Source organism: Microcaecilia unicolor, chromosome 14, assembly GCF_901765095.1.
Source record: "Microcaecilia unicolor chromosome 14, aMicUni1.1, whole genome shotgun sequence".
Lineage (NCBI taxonomy): Eukaryota > Metazoa > Chordata > Amphibia > Gymnophiona > Siphonopidae > Microcaecilia > Microcaecilia unicolor.
The window spans coordinates 50,903,193-50,920,604 of NC_044044.1; the positions used below are offsets into that span (position 1 = coordinate 50,903,193).

The 17,412-nt window shown below is 45.3% G+C and overlaps 1 protein-coding gene across 3 annotated transcripts; it reads left to right on the top strand.

Annotated features, from left to right (window-relative positions):
- The first annotated feature begins 2,418 nt into the window (after positions 1 to 2,418).
- Positions 2,419 to 17,412, top strand: KLHDC9 (kelch domain containing 9). Of its 3 annotated transcripts, none has more exons than XM_030187423.1 (5): positions 2,419 to 2,433; positions 10,898 to 11,420; positions 16,200 to 16,368; positions 16,631 to 16,829; positions 16,926 to 17,412. In XM_030187423.1, exons 2-5 carry the CDS (start codon positions 10,918 to 10,920, stop codon positions 17,090 to 17,092), a joined length of 1,038 nt encoding a protein of 345 aa, XP_030043283.1. In that variant the 5' UTR covers positions 2,419 to 2,433; positions 10,898 to 10,917; the 3' UTR covers positions 17,093 to 17,412. The 3 variants fall into 3 exon arrangements, with proteins under 3 accessions (XP_030043283.1, XP_030043281.1, XP_030043282.1); XM_030187421.1 differs by lacking the exon at positions 2,419 to 2,433 and adding an exon at positions 2,575 to 2,841; XM_030187422.1 differs by lacking the exon at positions 2,419 to 2,433 and adding an exon at positions 2,575 to 2,841 and having other exon boundaries at positions 10,904 to 11,420.

The following is a 17,412-nucleotide window of genomic DNA, read 5'->3' on the forward strand; positions in this document are numbered from 1 at the left end:
AAATATGGCTGCCAAACTTGGATAGGCACTTATATCGTGTGATATAACTAGCTAGTCCAGAAACCCACACCGCCAGGACTTAAATCTTTTTTTACAGAAGGCAATGTTAGTGGGGAAAAAAGTCACCCTACTAAATCGGAGAGAACAGAGGCCACCATCCATTGGAGCATGGCGTAGTATGCATATGATCGAACTGCTAAAACGGGAGAGGTGTGAGGTCACAGACCTATCAAATAGCAAGGGCCAACGTTTGCAACAGACCTGGGCGCGATTCTGGGACACTTTGCAACCTGCAGCTCGAAGTAGAATTTTAAACTAGACTGTATACTTTACACGTGTGATCTGGACGCTAGTGCTGCGGGGGAGGGAGAGGTTTAGGGTTGGATTTTGGTCGGGGGGGAGGGGGGAGTAGTAGTTGGGAGTTTATAGATGTTTGCATCGCTTAATGATTGTGTAGGATTGTACCTTCTTGTTATAAGAATAAAGATGATTTAAACATAACTAGCAAGCCACTAACCACAAATTTTCAATGGGTCATGGCCAGCTATGTCTCTCTGAAAATTCATGGATAGCCAGTTATGGTGCGGTCAGGTACCGATCCTGGCCTGTTAAATGCTTTTATTTATTTGTTACATTTGTATCCCATATTTTCCCACCTATTTGTAGGCTCAATGTGGCTTACATAGTACCGGAGAGGCGTTACAGACTCCAGTGAGAACAAACACAAAGTGATGTTGTGGTAAGATAAAGTTCAAGTGGCACAGCCACACTAGGGAATCGTACAACGGAAGAGTTGTGTTATGTCCATTACGTTCTTTAGTTTTGTTGTGTTGCAGAGATCTGGCATTTAAGTTGGGTCGGTAGGGTATGCCTTTGTGAATGTGCAAGTGTGTGTGTGTGACAGAGTGAGATTGGTTGCGAGTGTGTCTGTGAGAGAGTGTGTGTATGTGAGAATGAGTGTGTGCGAGTGCATATGTGAGACAGTGAGTGTGCTCCCCTTTCCCCCATCTCAGGACCTCCTCCCCTGTGGTCTGAGGACCCCCCTCCCCCCATCTGTGTGGTCTGAGGACCCCCCTATCTGTGGTCTGAGGACTTCCCTTCCCCCCTCTCTGTGGTCTTATGGACCCCCCTTCCCCCCATCTCTGTGGTTTTAAGGACCCCCCTTCCCCCCTCTCTGGTCTTAGGGTCCCCCCTCCCCTCCCCCTCTCTCCCCGTCCCCCCCTCTCCATAACAGTGACCCTCCTCTTACATGCCCCCCCCTGCAGCCACGCATGTGCAGCGGCCCTCCTCTCTCCCCTGGCCCCCCTGCAGCCACCCATGTGCAGCGACCCACCTCTCCCCCTGCAGCCTTACATGTGCAGCATCCCTGCTCGCTCCCCTGCCCCCCCTGCAGCCACCCATGTGCACCAAGCCTCCTCTCCCCCTGCAGGCAACCACCCATGTCCAGTGACCCTCCTCTTACCTGCCCCCCCCCTGCAGCCACCCATGTCCATCAACCCTCCTCTCCCCATGCAGCATCCCTCCTGTGTCCCCTGCCCCCCCCTGTAGGCACCCATCTTGTCTCAGGACCCCCTACCCACCAACCCTCCTCTCCCCCTGCAGTGGTCCTCCTCTCTCCCTTCCCCCCCTCGGCGCATCACCCAAGCCCCCCCCCCTCGGGCTCATCAACCCCCTCGCCACCTGCAGCCGGCAATACTAATGCTGTCCGTCCGCTGCTGCTTCTCGTGTTGAGCAGCAGCGGCCGGTACAAAAAGAAAAAAGGAAAAAAAAAGATTTTGTACCTGAAACGGGGCTCCGTAGACAGCCATGTGGCATTGGCTGTCGTCTGTGCAGCCGCTCCCCCTCTCCCCTCTGATGTCGATGCGCTCCTCCGGGGTCTTCCTCCAGGGGCAGTGACATCAGAGGGGAGAGGAGGAGCGCCTGCAGAGACGACAGGGAATGCCAGATGGCTGCGAACGGAGGTGCATTTCAGGTTTAATTTTTTTTTTTTTGCTTTTTTCTTTTTGTACCGGCCGCTGCTGCTCAACAGGAGAAGCAGCAGCGGCCGGACAGCGTTAGTATTGGGGGCTGCAGGTAGCGAGGGGGTTGATTTGGCCATGTGGGGGGGTAGGGGCTTGGGTGATGCGCCGAGGGGGGTAGGGGCTTGTGTGATGGGATTCGCTGAATGTTTGTGCTCCGCCCACGACGTCATCACGTTGTGACGCGAGGGCGGGGCAGACACTCATGGAGCAAAACCAATCTACGCAACTACAAATTTAGAACGTTGGGAGAATTGAGGCTTCAATGGATCGTTGGAGGTGCGAATTATGTCTGGATGGGGCGTGGCTGAGGGCGGGTCTATGAGTGAGGGTGACTGGTGCTGACAGCCTAGCCTACGAACAGTACAGGGCTTCAGTGCTTCCCTGCCACGGACTGAGCTTCAGAACGTTGGAGGTGGGAATTATTTATATAGATTTTTTTCGGCATAACCCTTATCACACTGGGAAGCAGTTTCTAGGAGGTCTAGAGTTTTTCCGGCAGCTGTTGCCAAGCAGAGGTGCTTGGTTGCCACGGGTTGCAGGTTGCTAGGTTACAGGACTGCGCATGGACGACTCTTACCAGGTGGGGCTGAGTCTCTTCCCTGCAGGGAGGTGGCCATGGCTTTAAAGAGCCCGTTTTTCTGGCCGGATCGCTTGAGATGACCATCATTTCTTTCTTTCTTTCTCTCTCTCCTTGACTTTTCTGGGAAAGAGGTGTGTGCTGGTAGCTCTTACAACCAGTGAGCTGTGTAACAGGAATCAGAACAACTGGGATGCAAGTTCTAATCGTGGCCCTGCCAGTAACTGACTCTGTGGTCCTGGGGTGAGTCACTTTATCTCCCTGTGCTGCAGTTCTAATCCCAGCTCTGCCACTGACTCCCAGTGTGACCTTGGAGAAAGTCACTTTATCTGTATGTGCCTCAGTTCTGCTTCTCATATTATTCTGGTCAGTGCAGCAGGGTCCTAAGGTTGGGTGTCAGTACCGTAGCGGAGATATAATGAACCACCGTACCCTGAAGCAGGTCTTTCGAAACGACGGCCATCGTAGGTCGGGGTTCGACCAGATTAGCAGTAGACACGAACGATCGACTCTGCTCAAAGCTAAGTAGCTAATTAGAAAAGTATTGGTGCCAGTTCTTGTAACTATAAGAAGAAACGATAGTCTAAAGAACTATAAAAGAATAAAACAAATTAAAAGAGGTTTTTTGAAAGCCAATGATGACGAAGCCCAGCTCTCCGAAGTAAAATACAAAATTGAAATTATGAAAGTATTTACTGGAGGCTTCTAGAGGCTTTTTCCTCTGAATAAGCACTTTATCTTTATAAATGATAAGATTGAAGAATAGTGCTGTTTTGTGACGCCATATATAATAATCTCCCTACTCTGTTTTGATAGTACATAAGTGTTGCCATACTGGGACAGACAGAAGGTCCATCAAGCCCAGCATCCTATTTCAAAAAGTGGCCAATCCAGGTTACAAGTACCTGGCAAGATCCCAAAACAGTACATTTTATGCTGCTTATCCCAGAAATAAGCAGTGGATTTTCCCCAAGTCCATCTTAATAATAGCTTATAGGCTTTTATTTTAGGAAGCTATCCAAACCTTTTTTTAAACCCCTCTAAGCTAACTGCTTTTAACACATTCTCTGGCAAACGAATTCCAGAGTTTAATAGCACATTGAGTAAAGAACTATTTTCTCTGATTTGTTTTAAATGTACTACTTTGTAGCTTCATTGCATGCACCCTAGTCTTAGGATTTTTAGAAAGAGTAAAGAAGTGATTCATGTTGTGAAAACATTAAAAGCCCGTTTTTACCTTTGTATACTCAAATGGTTAATGCATCTTTACAGGAGGGCATTATACCATTGGTTTTGAACTTGGAAGCTGTGAAGCCTTTGTTTAAAAATTCAAAACTCAATCAGACACAAATTGACAATTATCGTCCAATTTCTTCATTACCTTTTTTTCCCTAAATTGATTGAATTTTTACAGCAGCATGAAATTTTAGATCAACATCAATTTGGGTTCCGAAAGGACCATGATACTGAAACATTATTAATATCTTTGTTAGACAGTGTCAGGACAGATTTTAAGGGTACTAAGTTTTTCTTAGTTACCCTGGATATTTCTGCAGCTTTTGATACCATTGATCATTCTATTTTGTTGAATCGATTACAATCGATCAGATTATCTGGCTTTGTATTAAGCTGGTTTAAATCTGTTTTGAAAGACAGTTCGAAGGAACAGAAAAATCGGAGTCTCTGGTTTGTTTGACAGGTGTTCCACAAGGCTTCTTTCAGCGGTGTTATTTAATCTTTTTCTTTTACCTTTATGTACATTGTTGAGATGTTTGGGGATGCAATACAAGTTGTATGCTGATGACATACAGTTTGTACTGCCTGTCGAGAACTCTTTTGAAGACACTTTTGTTAAATTGAGATTTTTCCTTTCAAAAATTTTGCAATGGATGGAGGGAAATCGCTTGAAATTGAACATTTCAAAAACTCAGATTCTTTTCCTCTCTGGAACAAAAGGGGTAAATTGTCCTAAGGTTTTTAACTTTGACTCTGCTAATATCCCTATTATCCATCAGATTAGAAATTTGAGGGTGCAACTTGACACTACATTATCTATGAAAAACCAGGTTGGAAACATAATAGCAAAGGTCTTTTATAAATTAAGAATTGTACGGTGTATGAGATCACTGGTCTCTGTCGAAACCTTTCGTAAAATGTTTCAGTCTGTAGTTTGTCCACTGTTAGATTACTGTAATGGTTTGCTAATGAGGATTACCGGTAACATGCTGAATGCACTACAAGTAGCTCAAAATGCTATAGCCCGAGTGATTAAAGGAGGCTCTCGTTATGGTCATGTTACTCCAATTTTGAAATCACTGCATCGGCTCCCTGTAAAATTTCGCATTGAATTTAAAATTTTATTGCTAGTTTTCAAAATATTGAATGGCAATACATCACCAACTCTTAGTGCCACTCTAAGATGTTATGAACTCTCTGAGATCATCTCAGAAACAGCTACTTGACTGCCTTCATTTCATCACGTTTATTTAGAAGAATGCAGATCATCTATTTTCTGCATCAAAGGTCCGAAATTATGGAATGCTTTGCTCATTGAACTTCATTCAATACAAAATATGGACCAGTTTAAAAAAGCAGTGAAAACTCATTTATTTCTTCAGCCTTTTAGTTCCTCTGATGTATAAATTATTTTAATACCATGCAAATTTTAATCTGCTGTATGTTTGAATTGTAGAGTATTTTGTATAGTTTGTTGTGAAAAGAAATAATTTTTATTGCTTTGTTCTTTATATATTTTGTTTGTCATTTGTTCCCCGCTTAGACTTTTAAAGATATAGCGGGTTATAAATAAAGTTTTTTTATTATTATTATGTCTACACATTCCACTCCACTCATTATTTTATAGATCTCTATCATATCTCCCCTCAGCCGTCTGTTCTCCAAGCTAAAGAGCCCTAGCCACAATCCCTCCTCACCTGGAGGCTGTGAAGGCTTCCTCTAGAGCACTCCCCACCAAACCTGGTGGAACTGCTGAGTGAAGGCTCAAACCCTCTAGATGGTGACTTCGTGGTCAGTGCTGTGTGTGGCCAAGTTAGTACCTATGCCTTAGTTCTAATTCCAGCTCTGTCACTGCGTGTGCATGATCTAGGGGAAATCAATTTAACTTTTCTCAGTTCTAATTTTCTCCCTGTCTCTCTGTGTGAACCACTTTACCTATAGCAGAAGCATAGCCAGGTTTTGACATCAGGGCAGGGGGATCAGACCTTTGTAAAACAATGGCCAGTGTGAGACTGAACAGCCAATCTGCATAGGTGCCATTTCATTCAAAATCCATTTGGGGGAGGAGCTGCTCCTCTTGCACCCGGCCCCCTCCCAGCTACACTTATGATCTGTGGGTGTCTCAGTTTTAACCCTCACTCTGACACTGTTTTTTCTTTTTTGTGTGTGTGTGACCTTAGAGCGAGTCACATTATCTCTCTGTGCCTTATTTTGAATCCAAGTTCTGTCACAGATTTTGTGTGACCTTGGGGCAAGTCATTTTTTTCTCCCTGTGTCTCAGATTCCTAATTCTTGATTTGGTAAAAATGCCAATCCCCTATTTATTTCCTTCCTGCCCTGCTTAAAAAAGATTTAATAGGGTTTGATTGCTTGAAGTTTGCTACCAGCGCATCCACCCCAGAGGTGGTTGCATGCATATTTTTTTTAATTGGTATGCTTGTAAAGTAGTAACATAGTAGATGACAGCAGAAAAAGACCTGCACGATCCATCTAGTCTGCCCAACAAGATAAACTCATATGACTTTTTGTGTACACCTTACCTTGATTTGTACCTGTCTTTTTCAGGGCACAGACCGTATAAGTCTGCCCAGCACTATCCCCACCCCCACCCCCTCAACCACCAGCCCCGCCTCCCACAACCGGTTCTGGCACAGACCATATAAGTCTGCCCAGCACTATCCTCGCCTTCCAACCACCACCGGCTCTGGCACAGACCGTATGTCTGCCCAGCACTATTCCCGCCTCCCACTACCGGCTCTGACACCCAATCTCAGCTAAGCTCCTGAGGATCTATTCCTTCTGAACAGGATTCCTTTATGTTTATCCCACGCATGTTTGAATTCCGTTAACGTTTTAATCTCCACCACCTCCCGCGGGAGGGCATTCCAAGCATCCACCACCCTCTCCGTGAAAAAATACTTCCTGACATTTTTCTTGAATCTGCCCCCCTTCAATCTCATTTCATGCCCTCTCGTTCTACCGCCTTCCCACCTCCGGAAAAGGTTCGTTTGTGGATTAATACCTTTCAAATATTTGAACGTCTGTATCATATCACCCCTGTTCCTCCTTTCCTCCAGGGTATACATGTTCAGGTCAGCAAGTCTCTCCTCATATGTCTTGTATCGCAAATCCCATACCATCCTCTTAGCTTTTCTTTGCACCGCTTCAATTCTTTTTACATCCTTAGCAAGATATGGCCTCCAAAACTGAACACAATACTCCAGGTGGGGTCTCACCAACGACTTATACAAAGCATCAACACCCCCTTTCTTCTGTTGGTCACACCTCTCTCTATACAGCCTAACAACCTTCTAGCTACAGCCACCACCTTGTCACATTGTTTCTTCGCCTTCAAATCCTCAGATACTATCACCCCAAGATCCCTCTCCCCGTCCGTACCTATCAGACTCTCACCACCGAACACATACGTCTCCCGTGGATTTCTATTCCCTAAGTGCATCACTTTGCATTTCTTCGCATTGAATTTTAATTGCCAAACCTTAGACCATTCTTCCAGCTTCCTCAGATCCCTTTTCATGTTTTCCACTCCCTCCGGGGTGTCCACTCTGTTACAGATCTTAGTATCATCCGCAAATAGGCAAACTTTACCTTCTAACCCTTCGGCAATGTCACTCACAAATATATTGAACAGAATTGGCCCCAGCACCGATCCTTGAGGCACTCCACTACTCACCTTTCCCTCCTCCGAGCAAATTCCATTAACCACCACTTTCTGGCGTCTGTCCGTCAACCGTAATTAGGTGAGAAGCACCATATAAAATAAAATAGATTTTTAAAAATGTTTTAAAGGTTTCTTAATAATTAGAGACCACAATAGAACAGGTCAAACCAACAAAATGAGCAATAGGTAGATAAACAGATGCTATCCGCTGTCTCAACTACAACTGAAATCCTAAATCTCATCAGAGATACCAAGTTACCCACTTCTAGGCTGGTGATTTTAGGCCAGATCTGGATTTCTGACAGCCTCATGGTGCATTAGGGGACCTACAGCATTGATTTCAATGGATAAAATCGGGGAATACAAATCCCCCACTGCTTTGGGCTGTAAATTGAAAACCAGGATTGGCCAAGTGTCTCCCTCTTGGACCTGAGTAACTTGGCAGTTTTGTTAAATTTTCTAAAAGTTAATAAAAAAAAAAGTTTGAACTGCTTTTACAGTAGAAACGAAAGAAACCGCAGCCCCTAAACCCATCTACAAAAATAGAACTAACTCTCCCTCCCCAACTTAAATATACCAAGAAAGAAAAATAACCAAATGAAAAGATCAAGTGCATTTCCTTAATAATAACCCTCAATCATATTGACTCACAACCCCCACCCCCATGAGGCCCACTTCTTCAAATGCTCCTTCCTAACTTACTACTACTACTACTATTTAACATTTCTAAAGCGCTACTAGGGTTACGCAGCGCTGTACAATTTAACATAGAAGGCCAGTCCCTGCTCAGAGAGCTTACAATCTAAAGGACAAATCTACAGTCAGTCAAGTAGGGGTCATCAAATTGGGGCAGTCTAGATTCCCTGAAAGGTATAAAGGTTAGGTGCCGAAAGCCACATTGAAGAGGTGGGCTTTGAGTAAGCACAGGCCTAAACGCTACAAAAGGGTTCTCAAATCTCCTCAAAGCGGCAGGTCTGATCTCCTGCCATGCTAGAAACTCTTCCATAGTATTGGGCCTCCTCTAGGATCACGTTTAGCAAAATACTACTACTTATAATTTCTATAGCGCTACTAGATTTACACAGCACTGTACATGAAACAGGTAAGAGACAGTCCCTGCTACTACTACTACTACTACTATTTAGCATTTCTATAGCGCTACAAGGCGTACGCAGCGCTGCACAAACATAGAAGAAAGACAGTCCCTGCTCAAAGAGCTTACAATCTAGTAGACAAAAAATAAATAAAGTAAGCAAATCAAATCAATTAATGTGAACAGGAAGGAAGAGAGGAGGGTAGATGGAGGCAAGTGGTTACGAGTCAAAAGCAATGTTAAAGAGGTGGGCTTTCAGTCTAGATTTAAAGGTGGCCAAGGATGGGGCAAGACGTAGGGGCTCAGGAAGTTTATTCCAGGCGTAGGGTGCAGTGAGACAGAAGGCGCGAAGTCTGGAGTTGGCAGTAGTGGAGAAGGGAACAGATAAGAAGGATTTATCCATGGAGCGGAGTGCACGGGAAGGGGTGCTCAACAGAGCTTACAATACTAATTAAATCCTTTCAGAGGCATTACAAGAATTCTGTGGTGGATTTACTTTTACTCAGTTTGTAGACTGGCCAGGTTTCCAGAGTAACTGAAACAAGCAAACCAGTCTGGTAAGGTTGTTAAACAAACTGTATGCGAGTCACTCTGGTTATTTGTTGTGGATAACCTGAAAACCAAGGGAGGTTTGTACTCTAGAGGATCAGAATCTTGCTGGTCTATTGTACATATCTGTTCTGAAATATTAAAATGTGAATGTTAAATATATTTGATAGCAGAGGGCAGGGATCCCCAAGTCCAGTCCCCAAGGGCCACACACCAGTCTGATTATCAGATATATTTGCATGCACTACCTCCACTGCCTGCAACTATAACTCAAGAAAACAAGAAGGCAGATGATCCGCAAAATCCAACGTGGAAGCAAACAAAAGAGCGGATCACTAGGTGGTATTAATAAGACTTTATTGGAGAAATAATCGCCTGACACAGACTGTGTTTCGCCCACAAGGGCTGCATCAGGGGCTTTCGGTTGCTGTAATATCAAATAAAGCAAAAGCATATAAACAGCAAGTCAGCGTCTTCCCAAGCAATATTGCACTCAAAATCGGGACATCATATGATCAAAAAGATCTTACCGGAAGTGAGCAATGACTGCCTTTATATTAGTACAGATGTCAAAGGTCAGACTTTCATTCATTAAGGAAATGCTGAGAACCAGACTGGTTTGTGGCTCTCAATGACCAAATTTGGGGATCCCCAGTGACCCCTAGCTGGAGGAGGCTGACTTCTGGCCAGTCCTGGTTTTTGACTTTAGATCTACTCAATTGTAGAATTTGTAGTCCCAGCTGTGACGCATTTCAGTGGTTCCCAAACCTGGTCCTGGAGGCACCCCAGCCAGGATAACCACAACGAATATTCATGAGAGAGATCTGCATGCACTTCCTCTACTACTGAAATGTATTAACTTATCTCCAATAAAAAAAGATATAGCAGAATTGGAAAAGGTGCGGCGAAGGGCGACTAAAATGATAGCGGAGATGGGACGACTTCCCTATGAAGAAAGACTAAGGAGGCTAGGGCTTTTCAGCTTGGAGAAGAGACAGCTGAGGGGAGGCATGATAGAGGTATATAAAATAATGAGTGGAGTGGAACAGGTGGATGTGAAACGTTTGTTCACGCTTTCCAAAAATACTAGGACTAGGGGGCATGCGATGAAACTACGGTGTAGTAAATTTAAAACAAATCGGAGAAATTTTTCTTCACCCAACACATAATTAAACTCTGGAATTCGTTGCCAGAGAACGTGGTGAAGGCGGTTAGCTTAGCAGAGTTTAAAAAGGGGTTAGACGGTTTCCTAAAGGACAAGTCCATAAACCACTACTAAATGGACTTGGGAAAAATCCACAATTCCAGGAATAACATGTATAGAATGTTTGTACGTTTGGGAAGCTCGCCAGGTGCCCTTGGACTGGATTGGCCGCTGTCATGGACAGGATGCTGGCTCGATGGACCCTTGGTCTTTTCCCAGAGTGGCATTACTTATGTACCATCTTATTTTCTTTTGTTTTATTTCTACTGCATGCAAATCTCTCATGAATATTCATTGCAGATATCCTGAAAACCTGACTGGCTGGGGTGCCTCCAGGACTGAGTTTGGGAACCACTGATTTAGAACTTCTGCAGGCCTACTGGGAGGAGAGGGACATAAAGGAAATTCCTTTAGGCCTCAATTTGGGAATTACTGCTTTGTGCCTGAAGTCAGCTATATTAGGCAATGAAAGGCTGATTTAGCTAATCAAAAGACTTGTTATATACCAAGTTTTCTTATCTTTCTTTTGGTACAGTTGCAGGAAAGGACGTGACAATGGCCAACAGCTGTTGGGCATGGAAGTCCGTGGCACAAGATGACCTTTTTGCACGAGCGTTTCACACATGCACTGCGGTGAAAGGCAAACTGTACATCTATGGAGGCCTGAAATCTGCAGACTCTAAGCAGCCACCATTTGGGGATGTGGTAACTTTTGATCCAGAAAAACGGGTAGCTGAAAGAGTGGTGACAGACAACGGGCATTGCCGCAGCCACCATGCCACCGTGCTGCTGGGGGAACGCTGGCTGTGTGTGTCCGGAGGATGGGATGGGGGCAAGAGAGTGTCCTCTGTGGTTAGCTTTGACACAGAACGGGGCCAATGGGACAGATGGTCAGAAGCTCCCTCCAATGATCCACCTGTGGGGCTCAGTAGCCACACCTGCACCAAAATATCGGACTACGAGCTCCGCATTGTGGGCAGGGAAGGTGGCCTACGTACCCAAAGACGCTATGCAAACGTATACACTCTACGTGTCAATGCCAATACTAAAACCTACTGGTAAATTTCTCTTACAACAGAAACAATACCTTTTGTTCATGGGGAGAGGAGCTGGGGGGGGGGGCACAAACAGGTCTCCACAAGTAATTTTATACAATATATTCACATTCACTCAGCCTGTGGTTCAGGTTAAGCTGCATCCTTGGGTAATTTTTTCTGGTCTTTTTTTTTTATCAAGTGTTCTGCCTGACTTATTTGTTTTTAAAAAGGATGTTTTGTTGTTATTGATGGGTTATTTTCTGTAACTTTGGGGCTTAGTTTTGTTCTTGTCTTATTTTAGGGAGCTTGCTTGCACTACCTCCATTATAATCTAATGTATTTTATGCACATCATTATGTGTATTCTGAAAACCTGACTGGCTAGGTGTATCCCGAGGACTGGGTTGAAAACTCCTGTTCTAGGACTTTTTTTTAAACCCCCACTTCAAAGGGGAACCGAAGCTAATTATAAACTCACACCAGCCTCTGTTATTATATAATACATCCTATTTTAGCTCTGCATTCAAAAAGCGAAGGTACTTACCTGTACCGGGTATTCTCAGAGGACAGCAGGCTGATTGTTCTCACATGTGGGTCGACGTCCGTGTCGGCACAGGAATTGGACAGCATTTTGCAAGCAAAATATAAAAAAAGTTTTTCCAGAGTCTTCTGGCGCACCGTGCATGCGCGGACTGATTTCCTGCCCGTCGCGTGCGCGTGTTCCCTCAGTTAAATCAAAAAGCATAAAAAGAAGCAAATAACTCCAAAGGGGAGGTGGGCGGGTTTGTGAGAACAATCAGCTTGCTGTCCTCGGAGAATACCTGCTACAGGTAAGTACTTTCGCTTTCTCCGAGGACACGCAGGCTGCTTGTTCTCACATGTGGGGTATCCCTAGCAACCAGGCTCAATCAAAACAATGAACATTGGTCAATTGGGCCTCGCAACGGCGAAGACATAACTTTGATTGACCTGAAACCATAAACAACTAACTGAGAGTGCAGCCTGGAACAGAAAATTGGTCTGGGGGGTGGAGTTGGATTCTAAACCCCAAACAGATTCTGCAGCACCGACTGCCCAAACTGACTGTTGCGTCGAGTATCCTGCTGAAGGCAGTAGTGAGATGTGAATGTGTGGACTGATGACCACGTTGCATCCTTGCAAATCTCTTCAATAGAGGTTGACTTTAAGTGGACCACTGACGCAGCCATGGCTCTAACATTATGAGCCGTGACATGGCCCTCTAGAGTCAGGCCAGCTTGGGCAAAAGTGAAAGAAATGCAATCTGCTAGCCAATTGGAGATTGTGCGTTTTCCGATGGCGACTCCCCTCCTGTTGGCATCGACAGAAACAAACAATTGGGCGGGCTATCTAAAGGGCTTTGTCTGTTCCACGTAAAAGGCCAATGCTCTCTTGCAGTCCAAGGTATGCAAACTGCTTTCGCAAGGGCGGGTATGAGGACGGGGAAAGAATGTTGGCAAAACAATTGACTGGTTCAGATGGAACTCCGACACCACCTTCGGCAGGAACTTAGGGTGCGTGCGGAGGACTACTCTGCTGTGATGAAACTTGATATAAGGTGCATGCACTACAAAGGCCTGAAGCTCACTGACCCTACGAGCTGAAGTAACAGCCACCAAGAAAATGACCTTTCAGGTCAAGTACTTCAGATGGCAGGAATTCAGTGGCTCAATGGAGCTTTCATCAGCTGGGTGAGAACGACGTTGAGATCCCATGACACTGGTGGAGGCTTGACAGGGGGCTTTGACAAAAGCAAACCTCTCATGAAGGCTGTCCAGAGATAAGCTTACCCTCTACACGGCGATGATAGGCACTAATCGCACTAAGATGAACCCTTACTGAGTTGGTTTTGAGGCCAGACTCTGATAAGTGTAGAAGATATTCAAGCAGGGTCCATGTAGGACACGAAAGAGGATCTAGGGCCTTGCTGTCACACCAGACGGCAAACCTCCTCCATTTGAAAGAGTAACACCATGGAATCATTTCTGGAAGCAAGCAAGATTCGGGAGACACCCTCTGAAAGACCCAAGGAGGCAAATACTAAGCTCTCAACATCCAGGCCGTGAGAGCCAGAGACTGGAGGTTGGGATGTAGAAGCGACCCCTCGTTCCCTAGTGATGAGGGTTGTACAACACTCCAATCTCCACGGTTCTTCAGAGGACAACTCCAGAAGAAGAGGGAACCAAATCTGATGCGGTCAGAAGGGTGCAATCAGGATCATGGTTCCGCAGTCTTGCTTGAGTTTCAGCAAAGTCTTCCCTACTAGAGGTAAGGGAGGATACGCATACAGAAGGCCTGTCCCCCAATGTAGGAGAAAGGCATCTGACCCTAGTCTGTCATGGGCCTGAAGCCTGGAACAGAACCGAGGGACCTTGTGATTGATCTGAGTGGCAAAAAGATCCACCGAGGGGGTGCCCCATGCTCGGAAGATCTTGTGGACTACGCCCATGTTCAGTGACCACTCGTGAGGTTGCATTAATCCTGCTCAACCTGTTGGCCAGACTGTTGTTTACGCCTGCCAGATAAGTGGCTTGGAGAAACATGCCATGACGGTGAGCCCAAAGCCACATCTGGACAGCTTCCAGATGCAGAGGGCGAGATCCGGTGCTCCCCTGCTTGTTGGTGTAAAACATGGCAACCTGACTGTCTGTCTGAATTAGATTACTCGGTTGGACAGCCAATCCCTGAAACCCTTTAGAGCGTTCCAGATCGCTCTTAATTCCAGAGGCTGATCTGCAGACCTCTTTCCTGAAAGGACCAAGCTCCCTGAGTGTGCAGCCCATCTACATGAGCTCCCCACCCCAGGAGAGATGCATCCGTCGCCAGCACTTTTCGTGGCTGAGGACCTTGGATTGGTCGCCCCATGGTCAAACTGGATCGAATCGTCCACCACTGAAGAGAATCCCGAAAGTCGGTGGAAAGTTGGATTACATCCTGTAGCTCCCCCGCAGCTTGAAACCACTGGGAAGCTAGGGTCCATTGTGCTGATCTCATATGTAGACGTGCCATGGGCGTTACATGAACTGTGGAGGCCATGTGCCCCAGAAGTCTCAACATCTGCTGAGCCGTGACCTGCTGAGACGTTCGAACAATGGACACCAGGGACAGAAGGTTGTCCACCCTTGCCTCGGGGAGATAAGCTTGAGCTGTCTGAGTGTTCAGCAGAGCTTCAATGAATTCCAATTTTTAGACTGGGGTGAGATGGGATTTGGGATAATTTATGATGAACCCCAGTGGCTCCAGCACCTGAATAGTGATTCGCATGGACTCCAGAGCACCTTCCTTCGAGGTGCTCTTCACCAGCCAATCGTCGAGATAAGGAAACACATTTGCAACAAAGATTAAGCATCAATGTTGTTGAGACCTCTACGCCGCTGGGTTCCCTGACGAAGACTATCGAAACGGGACCGTAGAAATCAGCGTATTGTTTGGAGGACAACATGGCAAGATAAGTGCAAACATGGAATGTTTTAAAGTGAAAGCATCAAAAAACTGTAAAAATAGATTTATGGAGTAACACTCACATTGAAAATATTGAAAAAATTTGAAAAAAATGCATTTGAGGGTTTTTTAGTCTGTGATGACTTTTTCTACGTGCAATTAAACAAATAAGATTTTTTGAATATTGCCGTAGTAGTTGAGACTTTTCCCTCGTACATGTACAAGTGCTGCTAAGTTGGGTAAAAAGAAAAAAGGGCACAAAAAATAAGGGTCTAAACCGGACGCGTCGAAAAAGGAAACTTAAAAAAGTGAAGAAATCTAAAGACACTACGGAATTCCTCTTTTTTGTTGTTGAAAACTGATAATTAAAGAAAGATCAAAACCAAAGGTGAAAAAATTTGCGAAGACTTTTCCTGGGCCTAAGAGGAGCAGAGATAAAAACCTACTGCACCTCAACGTGGAAAAAGATAAACTGAGAGAATGCGCTCATGCGACGGGCAGGAAATCAGTCTGCGCATGTGTGGTGCGCCAGAAGACTCTGGCAAAACTTTTTTTTATATTTTACTTGCAAAATGCCGTCCAATTCCTGGGCGAACTCGGACGTCGACCCACATGTGAGAACAAGCAGCCTGCTTGTCCTCGGAGAACAATATTTACAGATTATAAGATCCTGTGGAGCTCAGGCGGAGTTAATGGGAACTCTAGGTCATCAGGATAACTAAGCCAGTCCTGACTTTATAATTCCAATTCTGTTGCAGAGAAAGGCCTGAAGTTGTGCTTTTCTAGGAGAATCAGGACTACAGTTCCCACAATGCAGAGTGACTGAGGCATTGGACAAGCAGAGCTGGCTCAGTATCAATGGTAGCCAGGAGTTGCATGGTAGCTTAGGAATGATTTTCCACTGCGCCTACAACCACTGTGTTTGAAATTAAAGACTTTAGATTAAAAGTAGTTTAGTGCATCAGCAAACGCGAGTGGAGGAGTAGCCTAGTGGTTAGTGCAGCAGACTTTGATCCTGGGTTCAATTCCCACTGCAGCTCCTTGTGACTCTAGGCAAGTCACTTAACCCTCCATTGCCCCAGGCACAAATAAGTACTTGTATATACTATGTAAACCGCTTTGAATGCAGTTGCAAAAACCACAGAAAAGAGGTATATCAAGTCCCATTTCCCTTTTATGAAAGCAGGAATGTATCTTACTAATATGTTTACATTTAACTCTACTTCGTTTATATGACTGGGCAGATGAGAGTCCAGTACAGCAGTATGCAGACCTGAATTAGGTTCCTATGTCAGGAAGGCACATGACAGTGATTCTATGAATTATTTCTGTCCCTTGCCAGGTACCGAGAGGAGGCATCACGCACAGCCTCAAGAGCAGGGCACTCTGCAATGCTGCTGCAGGAACGGGGAAAAGACGGGAGGAGCACAGGGCACAAGTTACTGGTGTTCGGAGGCCGTGAGTCTTCAGAGCCTGATATTGCCGGACGCTGGAGCAAAGAAAAGATTCATGTGAGCTTCCTCCCACAGATGCACACTTTCTGGCAAACAGTCCTGACACATAACGTTCTGTCGTGCAGCATCCTCAATGGTGTCTCCCGAGTCCTGCACCATTTCCTAAAGCGCCTCCTGATGGCGGAAGTAGCATTGCAGTTCACCTTTACTGAACATGTCCCGTGCTCTGTAATTGATCAGGAATTGCTCTTAGCTGACTGTTGTACCCTGTCCTCAGCTGCCCTAACGCAACCTTCCGTGTGTTTTGTGTTCTCTTCAGGTTGAGACGGTCCATGCTCCAAAGCTGATCGAGCAGCTGTCACATTTGATTGGTTCAGAAGTGGCATCACAGAGTGCTCCTAAAAGCCTGAGGCATCAGTCCTGCACAGTGATTGGTCCTTTTGCTGTAGTGTTCGGTGGAGAGACTTTAGCAAGGGGGCGAGATACTGTCTGTAACGATCTGTACATCCATGATAACAGTAAGAAATCTGTTAAATAATGAACCAAGGCAAGGGGGCATGAGAAAAAAGAAACAAACTGAATCACTGTATTTTTACATTTTTTTTTTTTAAAAGGAGGACCTACAGCAACCTGGTTCCGCATCCCCAGTGCAGACTCCAGCCAGAAAAGAGTTGGGCATCAGACCTGCCTCATGAATGATGAGTTGTACCTTGTTGGAGGGTTTGGTGCAGATGGCAAGACCCCACGTGCAGAGATCTCCATCCTAGACATTTCCCTCTGAATGGCCTGCTAAAACCTGGCCCCAGCTTTACCTAGAAATTAAACACAACAATGTGAAATATATGCAGTCTTCCTTATTATGGAAAATACTGGATTCCTCCTTGTAGAAAATATGGTACCGGAAGACTTCAACTCTAAAATCACTTATTTTTCTTTGTTTCTGCCTTGGCATTCTGTTTCTGTTCAGTTGAGCTTCCATGTGAATCCCTTTGTTGCCTCTGGAGTGGAGTAGCTAATGATGTGTGGTGGGCTGAAATCCTGGGGAACTGGGTTCAATTTTATTTTTTGTTAAATTTGTACCCCGCGCTTTCCCACTCATGG